This window comes from Myotis daubentonii, chromosome 3 (genome assembly GCF_963259705.1).
Source record: "Myotis daubentonii chromosome 3, mMyoDau2.1, whole genome shotgun sequence".
Classification (NCBI taxonomy): Eukaryota; Metazoa; Chordata; class Mammalia; order Chiroptera; family Vespertilionidae; genus Myotis; species Myotis daubentonii.
Genome location: NC_081842.1, coordinates 82,046,704 through 82,058,651, shown reverse-complemented (window position 1 = coordinate 82,058,651; position 11,948 = coordinate 82,046,704). Strand labels below are relative to the sequence as shown.

The 11,948-nt window shown below is 41.3% G+C and overlaps 1 protein-coding gene and 1 long non-coding RNA gene across 2 annotated transcripts; one reads left to right on the top strand and one right to left on the bottom strand.

The window, feature by feature from the left end:
• The first annotated feature begins 36 nt into the window (after positions 1-36).
• LOC132230476 (uncharacterized) lies at positions 37-2,577 on the top strand. The gene is made up of 2 exons (XR_009451875.1): positions 37-186; positions 1,669-2,577. It is a non-coding gene; the product is annotated as an uncharacterized LOC132230476 (long non-coding RNA).
• A 2,753-nt stretch (positions 2,578-5,330) lies between these two features.
• On the bottom strand, positions 5,331-6,821 carry TRMT10C (tRNA methyltransferase 10C, mitochondrial RNase P subunit). Its single transcript, XM_059688022.1, has one exon. It carries the CDS (start codon positions 6,819-6,821, stop codon positions 5,568-5,570), a length of 1,254 nt encoding a protein of 417 aa, XP_059544005.1. The 3' UTR covers positions 5,331-5,567.
• Between the last annotated feature and the right edge of the window lie 5,127 nt (positions 6,822-11,948).

The window sequence follows — 11,948 nt, the reverse complement described above, 5'->3', positions numbered from 1 at the left end:
ACCATGGAGACGCGGCGCCGCGGGCGGGGCGGCAGCCTAGAGCGGCCCCGGAGAGTGAAAACGGAAGTGCAGGTGACTTGGAGCCCCGCCGCCTCTGAAGGGAGGGCGGGAAGGTTGGGTCGGCCCCCATGAGGACTGGTGCGGGATTTTCACGAGCTATCGGTTTTGTTTTCACGGCGCAGAAAGGTGAGGGGAGGGGTGCATATCAGATATTTACATTACGATTCATAACAGTAGCAACATTACAGTTATGAAGTAGCAACGAAGATAATTTTATGGTTGGGTCACAACATGAGGAACTGTATTTAAAGGGCCAGAAGGTTGAGAACCACTGGTCAGTAAGGTTTCTGCATACTGGGGTGTAGTTGCAGCGTAAGCTAGCTGGCTCTTTCGTGTTGGTGTTGCTGGATCGCCTTGCCTACCCACAGAAAAAAAAATGTAGGGCCGTATTTTTCGCTACTTAAGGGGGGAAATTAGCGTTTATTGAGCGCCCTCTTGTGTTAGACACTATTTCGTTGGCTCCCCAGGAGAGTTCAATGCGGAATGACCCTCTTTATTGTGAGTTGAGGCCAAAGAGTAATTTGCCCAAGGACACGGTAGCCAGGTGGTAAAACCACTGTTTCTAAATTTAGGCTGCAGTTTCTGTATCAAGTTAACAGAAGTTACTTTATTAAGTGGGGACTGCAGTAATTTCTGCCTGGCTTAAAAATCTTTAGTGGAGCCCCAGTGTTTGCAGAATGAAGTCCAAGTGTTATATTGGGTCCCAGTCTAACTTTTCAGCCTCATTTTCCCTTTTTTCCGATATTATACAGTCCTTTTGCTTATACAGGGTTTATTCCTTGCCTAGGGAACTGCAGTTTCCGTGTTTGCCCTACAATACACAGTATTACAGAAACTAGTCTTCAGTCAGAACTTGGGTTTGAATACCCTGATCTATCCCTTATTGGCTGAGTAAATCTTGAGTGTTTCTGTCAACAGGACCTACATTTCCTTTTCTGTAAAATAGAAATAATAGTGTCTCCTCAAAGGGCGGTCATGAGGACTAAGTGAGATGATTTCTATATAGCATTGTTTGGTAACTTTATGTTTCCTTTAGTATGTATTTTTTTAAAAAAAGTGGTTTCCCTACATGGCTCAAAAGTTCTTTGACAACAGAAACCTTTATTCCCAACAGAGACCATTATTTTTTTCTTCACAGCACTTTGTACTGTGCATTTCGTATATGAACGGTGCTCAGTGTTTGTGGATGGATGACTCCTCAGGTTCCAAGCCTAGAGAATGGAGAAAGAAAGTATGCCTCCTGACAAAAGCAGGGTGGTTTGGTGATTGGGTGATTTGAAGTCCCGGGCCACCATTTATGACAGTATATGTAAACGTGCCCAGCAAAATATTTTACATAGATCAGGTAATTAATTCATGTTTGTTTTATTTTCCCCAGATGTAATCTTCACAAGCTATTTAATCACGGAGACTCTCACTTTTAAAGAGACATAAACATGAGACTTTTTAATGTGAAATTATGAATTTATAGATACTAGTTTTTTTTTTCCAATTCTCACTCAAGGGTATGTTCCTATTGATTTAGAGAGAGAGGAAGGGAAGAGAGAAACTAGTACCACTTATTGCCATCTGACATTGTATTTATTTATGTTTATCTCCTCTCTGCAGAATTTCATATCCATGAAGGCTGGGACTGCTTTGTGCACTGCATCAACATCCACATCCCAACATCTAAAATACTTCTGGGCACATACTAGGTTCTCAATTAATATTTGCTGAATGAATGAATGAGCCAGTGAGGAAGATAAGCTGCTCTAGATTGAGAAAAAACAATGGCTGTGATATGGAAACCAAGGAAGAAGTATTTTAAGGAGGAAAGTGTTCCGTAGATGTGCCATGGAAATGGCCACTGAATCTGGCTGGAAACGATACGACTGATGTAAGCACAAGCAGGTCACAGGGTTATCAAGCAGTGTTGTAGAGTTGCACTGGTCAGTGTGGCAGCCACTAGCTGCATGTGACTGTTAAGCATCTGAAATGCTTGCTTAAAGGACTGGCTTAAATATAACAAAGTTCAACTGGGTAATATTGTAGGGGTAATAGTAGCCAAGTATGGTTGGGTAGCCCAGTTGGTTAGAGCATGGTCCCAATGCACCAAGCTTTCAGTTTGATCCCCAGTCAGGTATATGCAAGAATCAACCAATGAATGCATGAATGTTTCCCTCTCTCTAAAATCAATTAAAAATAAATTGTTTTCATTATTAAAAGCTGGGAAGTTGGTGGCATGTTTGATAAGAGCAAAAAAGGAGAGCATTTGAAGTGGCATTACATAAAAACATGTCTGTAATAGGTAAGAGGCAAAGACAATTAGAACATAGGCAACAAAAGTTGCCTTTAAAGAGGAAGAATACTATAGAATAAATTATTGGATGTTTGAGATAGAAAAGCCAATCTTTCCTCGTTAGTGCCGGGAAGATAGGCCATATAGTTTGGAGAAATTGAAACAGCATCTGAGGTTCTGCTAAGTTCCAAATTCTAAAAAATTTGGAAAATTAAAATCAATGAGTTCAAACTGGAGGAGCTTGCCATTGTGATTTATCTACATAAGAGAAAAGCAGTCTTAGAAATCAGTTACTGCTTGCCCATTTGGAAAGGTTTCTTTTCTTTTTTGTTAATCCTCACCTGAAGATTTTTCAAGACTGGGAGAAAGGGAGAGAAGAAGGAAAGGAGGGAGGGAGGAACATCAATGTGAGAGACACATTGATTGGTTGCCTCCCTCACATGCCCTGGTGTGGGGCAGGGATGGAGCCTGCAACCTAAGACCCTTTGGTCTAAGGGCCGACACTCTAAAGGCTGAGCTACACCAGCCAGGACAAGGGTTTTTTTCTTTTAATTCCAGTGATGCATTACTGAAATAACAGCATATTGTTACACAGAAATAAGAATGTCCTTCTTAAAGGGATACAATAACTTGTATATACTACTAGAAATTTCATGCACTCCAATGACATTCCATTCAATTTGAATAGTCTATTTACTTAGCACTTACGTGCCAGACACCATGTTAAATGTTTTGAGTCAAGAATTATTTCTAATCTTTTTGTGAATGAGGATAACAAATTTCAAGAGATTAAGCAATTTAAGCAATGTCAGAGCCTATGAGGGTGGAGCTGGACCCCTAGGAGCAGGGCTGGGAGACTACTGAGGTGCTCCTAGGACCCTGGTTTGCCTTACTATAGTGCTGGTCCTGCCAGGGAATCTTAACATTCTTTTTTTAAAATATATATATATTTTTACATTTTGATTTTTTTTACAGAGAGGAAGGGAGAGGGATAGAGTTAGAAACATCAATGAGAGAGAACATCAATCAGCTGCCTCCTGCACACCCTCTACTGGGGATGTGCCCGCAACCAAGGTACATGCCCTTGGCTGGAATCGAACCTGGGACCCTTCAGTCCGCAGGCCGACGCTCTATCCACTGAGCCAAACCGGTTAGGGCTTAACCTTATTCTTTAACCTCTATGCTACTTTAACTTCAGTGTACCTCAAGCAGTTCAAGTATTAATGCTTTGCCACTTTAATAGGGTCTAACAGTTGAAATTCATATCACACATACCATCAATTCTAAATTTACACATCACTTCCTCAAGGACCTTCCTGATCCCAAGTTTAGGTTAGGCATACCTTGTTTTTCCATTGCATTCTATACTTATAATTTATAGGCTAAAAGCTGGAACTTTAAAGTCAGATCTTTTGAGATGATAGTTAAAGGCTGAATTATTTTGAGTAAATTTTCCTTATCTGTAAAAATGGTAATAATAGTACCTAAACTTAGTTGTTTAAATAATTCATGTAAACTGCATTCTGTTCGGCACAAAGCAGGTACTTAGTAGTATTTGGTAAAAGTTAAGCACTACTTTAAGAAATGTATGGGATAGCACCTTATGCGAATGTTCAGTTCAGAAACTAGGTAGAAATGCTTGGCAATACATCTCTATTTCCCATGTTTTAAAAAATGTTAATGGTGCAGGTAGTCTACATGAATATGATTCCTAAAGTTCATTTCTTAGGAAACAAGCACACATTTTCTCAAGTATATTAGAACTCATTCGGTAGCGAGTGGCAGAAACCCAGCTCAAACTGGCTTCGGCAAAGGGAGCGTTCATTAGATACCAGGGTATCACACGAGGTTTTTACAACCAATAAAGGCTAAAGGAAATCTATAGCTAGACTTCAGAGACATTTGGAGGCAGAGATTTGAACAGCTCTAGAAATTGGTCTTATTTCTGTGGGTAAGCTTCACTCTCTCCTGGCTTCTTTTCATAGACAAGGACACATACCATCAATTGTACAACATCCTGTTGAAGTCCACCACCAGAAAGGAACTAACAAAGGCTGTCTTAGTTCTCAAGTGCAAAAATCCTGGAAAAGTGTTGTGACTGGCCTATCTTAAAGTCAGATGCCCGTCTCTAAGCTTGAGTGAGGTGTCTCCTTTGAGATGATCAGCTGTAGCCAGGAGAGCCAGGTTTGTAAAAATAGGGCAACTTCTATTCAATCACATGGCTGGAGAAAAAGAACTATTTCCTACAAAAGGAAAGCCATATACGTTACAGTAGCAAAGTGCTGTATGCCACACTTATCAAATAAGCCCCTATCTTTTAAAAGGAAATGTGTTTGCCCCCCAAACCCATTTTCTTTTTTAAATGTTTTTACTGATTTCAGAGAGAGGGGAAAGAAGAGGGATAAAGAAACATCAATGAGAAACATGGATTGGCTGCCTCCTGCAAGACTCCCACTGAGGACTGAGCCCACAATCCCGGAATGTGACCTGTGAACCAGTGACCTCTTGGTTCATAGGTCAATGCTCAACCACTGAGTAACCCCAGCCCTGCCCATTTTTCATTATACAGCCAAATCCCTGACATCCAAGGGATTGCTTAACTTTTTAATATCCAGTTAAACAATATACCTTAGTGCTTATGACATGCCCAGCACTGTACCACATGTTTTGTTAGTAAGTGAATGACCACCTGAAGTTTAGAAATCTATCAATTCTTTTTGTTGTTGTTAATTCTTACTCAAGGACATTTTTTCCATTGATTTTTAGAGTGGAAGGGAGGGGGAGAGACATCAACCAAGGTTGGGGACTGAGCCTTTGATCAGAATTGAACCAACGACCTTTCAGTTTGAGGGCCAACACTTTCACCACTGAGAAAACCCACAAGGTCTCCTCTATCAATTTTTGATGAAAGAATAGTTAACATGGCTAAAAGAACATTTAAGAAGGAAAATAGAGTCTGAGACACAAGTATTCATAAAAAAGCCATACCAATGATACAACTGTTTTACTGGGCTCAACAAACTTGGACAACTCTTTTTACTTTCTAAATTTTTTTTATGTAAACAAAATATATTTCCAAAGTTTGCAGATATTTAATAAATTGGGGAAAGATACAATACTTGTTTGGAAAGACAACTCTTTAAAGAGCAAGTGAATTCCATTCAGGAAGAAACAAACAATTTCCAATCCTTTTTTTTCTTAAGCTATCAAGTACTTCTCTTTCAAGTCACTTTTTCTGTGTGTATTTATTTAGAGAGCCTTTTGGAAATGAATTAATAGTCTTTTTTATTCTGTTGACAAATTCTTGAGGATGTTGAGAAACCTCCAGATAACCTGTATGTTTTCTCTTAGGAACAAACTTCAGAGCCTCTTCCCAACTACCAGTGTTTTTCAGACATAACAAAATACGTGTTACTTGATCTATGGTGAGATTTTTTGTACCAGTATCCCACTGTAAATATTTATCTAACGGAAAGCATTCTGTTGCCAGATTCAGCCGTTTTGCCTTGGCTAGGGATGCGCCTGGCTGCATATTCTTATCAACAAAAGATCCCACTATATAAATTTTGTCATGCTTGAAAGTAGTCATAACATTGGGAGAATCTGCAGTTAAATATATAATACTGTCCTTTGGAAATAAATCTACGTGAGACTTTTCTGTTGCTGTTAAAAGCAATTTGTTCCATTTTTCTCCATAACGTTTAATTAACTCTCTACGAAAAGGGCTATCTGGTTTAAGATTGCAGAAATGAATATGGAAAGGATCGACATCTCTTCTGTTCCATCCTTCACTTTCTAGAAGTTGAGAAACAGTATACTGCAGTTCTTTTGGTTTCATATAATCATCATAAGCCATGTCAAAAACCAAAGGTTGTCCAAACTGCATAGCCTGGGCACCCTTCCAGCCCATTGCTATGTCCATATTCCTATCCCAAAGTCGTAGAAATAGAAAGTCTTGCTGTTTATCTTGGTTAGTGGTTTCTAGCAGCTGGTCTTGTATTGCTTTTTCCCTTGCTGCTGCTTTCATTTCCTTTTTTATTTGCTTAGCTTTCTTCATTTTCTCCCTAAGATATAAATATTTTAAATATTTTTTTTTTGATGATTTAGAATCACATTCCATAATGGTTTTGAGCTCTTCTTCACTGATGTGTTCTGGTACTTCTCTGCCAAGCAATCTCCACATCTCAATTAATTCCCTAGTGGCAGCTACAGGATCTTCATCCTTGGCACTTGAGACTGTTGAAACACCTTCTTGCACACTAGATTTCATTGTAATTTTCCACCCATCCAATTCCAGCTGTTCAGGTGATGTATTTTCCTTTTTAGGATAGGATTCAGCTGGTATTTTGGAAGACATGTATCTGTTCAGAATCGTTGAATATAAAACCCTTCTCTTCTTATTAAGGGTAAATGGCACCAGAACTCTGGCAAAAGGTCTTATGAAGGTGATACCAATACTCATTTTGAGGAAAACAGGCATGTAAGAAAACCCCTATAAAAGAAGAAAAATGTCATGAAAAGTTAAAGATTAAAAAAACCATCTAACTACAAGTATAAATTTGAGACATTCAAATACAATCAATTTCTTAAACACAAAGTGGAATCTTAGTATAACTTTATTTGCTGCACCATTAATTTTTCCTAGACTCCTGTGGCCTAGAGTCTATGATCACTCACTAGGCAAAAATGTAAAACTTATTTGGGTTCTTATTTTAGACATGAATTTCACTATTGCTTTAGGCAAAAGAATACTTTGAATTTCCTTCAGGGCCCAGAAAATCAATATTACTAGGTAACAGTTATATAACACTAATGTGGCTAAGGTCATGATGTGGTATTCTTCTCCATTCTATACTAACCCTGATACAGAGCGGGGCACCCACCCTGTACAGACCCAAACATAAGATCCGTACCATAAGCAACACGTGAAGACAAAAGGGCTGAAAAGTTACAGAATAAGACAACTGGTAAAAAAGCACTAGGGAGCTTCTGTACCAAGGCTCTCACATTTTCAAAACAGAAATATAAAGAGACTAGAGGCCTAGTGCACAAAAATTTGTGTACTCGGGGGGTCCCTCAGCCTGACCTGTGCCCTCTCCCAGTCTGGGACCCCTCGGGGGATGTCCACCTGCTGGCTTAGGCTCGCTCCCCAGGGGATTGGGCCTAAGCTGGCAGTCAGACATCCCTCTGGCAGCCTGGGAGCCCTCGGGGGATGTCCACTTGCCAGCAGGGAGTAGGCCTAAGCTGTAGTCGGACATCCTTAGCGCTACTGAGGAGGTGGGAGAGGCTTACGCCACCACCACTGTGCTGGCAGCCGTCAGCCTGGCTTGTGGCTGAGCATAGCTCTTCCTGTGGGAGTGCACTGACCACCAGGGGCAGCTCCTGCATTGAGCATCTGCCCCCCTGGTGGTCAGTGTGTGTCATAGTGACCAGTCATTCCCAGTCGTTTTGCTGTTAGGGTCAATTTGCATATTACCCTTTTATTATATAGGATCTACTAATTTTAAACAAACCTCCTTTCCCTAGTTCAGACTTTATTTTGCAGCAAATAATGTTATTGCCAAACAAAATGTCCAAAATGAAGGGAAATATATATAAGCTCCACAATTTATCCTACAGGTCTGGGGTCCACAAGACAATGAAGACCCTTAAAGATGTGAAACTAGTGCCGGATTTGAAGGGGGGGGGGGGTTGGGCAGAGAAGGAATTCAACTCTTTACAAAATGCAATTAAAATATTTGAAAATTTTCTTCCTTTAATGACTCTGTATGCTCCTGAGTCTCCTTCATCTGACCTATGCACTGATGCTCAGAGGCCCCATCCTCTCACCCCCTTTAAAGGGTGGATGTGCCTCTAAGTTCTGTCCTAAGCCTTTTTTTTTCCAATCTATACATTTTCTCTATGGGGTTGGATTTATCTCTGTGGCTTCAATCACCATGAATCAGAAGACACCTCAAATGCAACAAACTGAAATAATCTCTCTGCTTTGCCTTCCCAATCTGCTTCTCTCCCTGCACTGTTGTAGGGAGGGACACTGCTATCCATTTACTTGCTGAAGCCAGAAACTGAGAGTCATTCATTATTGTCCTCTCTCAAATCCATTTGAGTTACATTCATTTTACTTTCTAAATACTTCTTGAATCCATTCACTTCTTCTACCCCAATTTCTTTTCATTCTCTCTCTCTTTTTTTTTAGGGGTGAGTGAGAGACAGAGAAATATCAATGTGAGAGACACATGGTTGCTTCCTAAATGCTCCCCAACTAGGGCTGAGCCTGCAACCAAAGTACATGCCTTGACTGGAATCGAACCCAGGACCCTTTGGTCCACAGGCCAGTGCTCTATCCACTGAGCAAACCGGCTAGGGCTGTTCAGACAACTTCTAAAGAAAACAACAACTTACTTTAGACTCCTTGGAATATTTAACTGGGAGTCCTCAAGAGAAACAATGATTTCAGAAAAAAGTTTTTTGAATTTTGTCTCTGTAACTAGTAAAGATTTTTGGGACAGCATAGAAATGAAAACCGAAAATATAAAAAAGTGAAAAAGGGTATTATTTTGGGAAACACTGTTCTTGATCCAGATATTGTAGTATTTATAGTTTCTTAAAAAATCACTGGGCTTCCTTTTTTTATTATGACTTAGAGAATGCTTTTTTAGTTTCTGCAATCAAACCCAGGTAGATAAGACCTTACATATTTAATACAGTGCATTACCCCTGTACAAACGGAAAAAATATACCATCTCTAGACCAATATGGCAGTTAATTTCTGTACAATGCCAACCCAGCACGGTACCACTGGGATACTTTCCCAGCTAAAGTTTACAAAAATTCAAAAAAAAAAAAATGTCACACATATGCATCCCGGGCTTCCTGAACTGTGGGCCTTCGGAGCGCACATGCTCCGCTAAGTCTAGTCTCTGAACGGCCCCCGCGCTCCCACCTGCACGCACTCGGGAAGGCGACGAGAGACGCCCCTACCAGGACCGCGGGGACAGGGCTCCGCCGCTGAAGCCGCAGAGACCGCACGGCACGAGCGCGGCCTCGCACAGACCACCGCCGCACAGACCCGCCGCTCGTCAATCAGTTCGCGCAGGAACCGTCACTAACCCTTGACCCGCGACCGGAAGTCCCGCCCTCCCCGCACTGGGCGCAGTCCTATGACGTCAGGCGCAGGGGCAGGCTTTCCGCCCTGGGAAGCAGCGCTGTGGGAGAGGCGGTTGGCTGCCGCCCCTGCGCCATTGCAAACAATCCTCTCCAATGGGGTGGGCTGTTTAGCAGTTCTTTTTTTGTTCTGTCCTCCCTTTTTTTTTTTCTTTTCCCCATTGTTTTCTTTTAGCCCGCCCCCCCCCCCAGTCCATTGTTTAAAATTCTTTCTAATCGCTTTTATTTTTTTATTTATTGATTTTACAAAGAGAGGAAAGGAGAAAGAGGAAAAGAAATATTGATTTGTTATTCCATTTATTTATGCTTTCATTGTTTTTTTTTATTGGTTGTTTCTTGTATGTGCCCTGACCAGGGATGGATCACAACCTTGGTGTATCTGATCATTGCTCTAACCAACTGAGCTACCCTGCCAGGGCTAATCCTCTTCTCATAACCTACTTTCTACTTAGGCCTTTTATTTATTCCTATAATACTAAAATAAAATGATGTTCTCTCGAGTCTCACTGAGCTTTAAACTCCTTGATGCTAGGACTTTAGCTTGCTAACTTTTTTGACCAATTTCTCACCAGTACCTTGTGCAATGCTTGGCTCCTGATAGACAACACTAAATATCTCTCACTCGCCTTAGCTCATTTAGAAAATCTAATGTGAAAATGCAGTTAAGGCACTACTGTAAATTACTGCCCTTTGGGCCAAAATCAAGTCTGTAGGTGTTTTGTTTAGCCAGCAAATTAAAGCGTTTTGATTTAGTTGTCATTACAAAACATAAGGCATAAACATTATTGGGGAAAGGACAGTCTTTTCAATGATCATGCTAAATATCATTAGATCCGCCCTGGCCAGGTGGTTTAGATGGTTGGGCATACTCTGGTACACCAAAAGGTTGCAGGTTCAAATCCTGGTCAGAGCACATACCAGGTTGTGGATTCAATCCCCAACACCCTTCCCCCTCCCCTCCCCCTCCTTTCCTCTCTCCCTCTTCCTTTCCCCCTCTCCCTTCCTTTCCCTCTCCCTCTCTCTAAAAAATCAACAAAACTGCCCTGGCTGGTGTGGGTTGGTTGAATGTTTTTCTGTGCACCAGAAGATCACTGGTTAGATTCCTGGTCAGGGCATATGCCCAGGTTGCAGGTTCAGTCCCCAGTTGGTATGTGAGGCAACTGAAATGATTGATATTTCTCTCCCTCTCTCTCCCTCCCTCTCCTTCTCTCTCTCTCTCATCAAGAAAAACATTAAAAAATAAAAATAAAAAATCAAGAAAAACATACCATCAGGTAAAAATTAAACATAATTAGGCCCATAACCTAAAACCATATATAAAAATTAACTCAAAATGGATCAAAGACCTCAATGTGACAATCCTATATAATAAAAAGATAATATGCAAATTGACCCTAACAGCAGAACGACTGGGAATGACTGGTCACTATGACACACACTGACCACCAGGGGGCAGACGCTCAATGCAGGAGCTGCTCCCTGGTGGTCAGTGTGCTCTCACAGGGGGAGCTCTGCTCAGCCACAAGCCAGGCTGATGGCTGCCAGCACAGTGGTGGTGGCGGGAGCCTCTCCCGCCTCCTCAGCAGCACTAAGGATGTCCGACTGCAGCTTAGGTCTGCTCCCTGCTGGTAAGTGGACATCCTCCGAGGGCTGCCGGGCTGCCAGAGGGATGTCTGACTGCCAGCTTCGGCCCGATCCCCTGGGGAGCAGGCCTAAGCCAGCAGGTGGACATCCTCCAAGGTGTCCCACACTGCAAGAGGGCACAAGCTGGGCAGAGGGACTCCCCCTGAGTGCACACATTTTTGTGCACCAGGCCTCTAGTAAAAACTATAAAATTCCTTGGAGGAAACATAGTGGGGGAAACGTCATGACATTGGATTTGGCAATGATTTCTTGGATATGATTCCAAAGCACAGGCAATAAAAGAAAAAATAGACATTTTGGACTTCAAAGTTAAAACCTTTTATACATCAAAGGACACTATCAACAGAGTAAAAAGACAACTACAAATTATATATTTAATAAGGGATTACTATCCAGAACATATAAAGAAAAAGAACTATAACAATAACAACAAAAACAACCCAATTCAAAAGTACTTGAGTAGAACTTCAGTAAGGCAAATAACTTGAATAGACATTCTTCCAAAGAACATATTGAAATGTTGATAAGCACATGAAAAGATGTTTAACATCACTAATCATTAGGGAAGTACAAATCAAAACTGCAATGAGAGCCCAGTCAGTGTGTCTCAGTGGTTGAGCATGAACCTATGAACCAAGAGGTTATAGTGCAACTCCTGGTTAGGGCACATGCCAGGGTTGCAGGCTCGATCCCCAGTAGGGGGCAAGCATAAGGCAACTGATCAATGATTCTCTCTCATCATTGATGTTTATAATTCTCTCTTGCTTTCCCTTCCTTTCTGAAATCTACACACAAACTA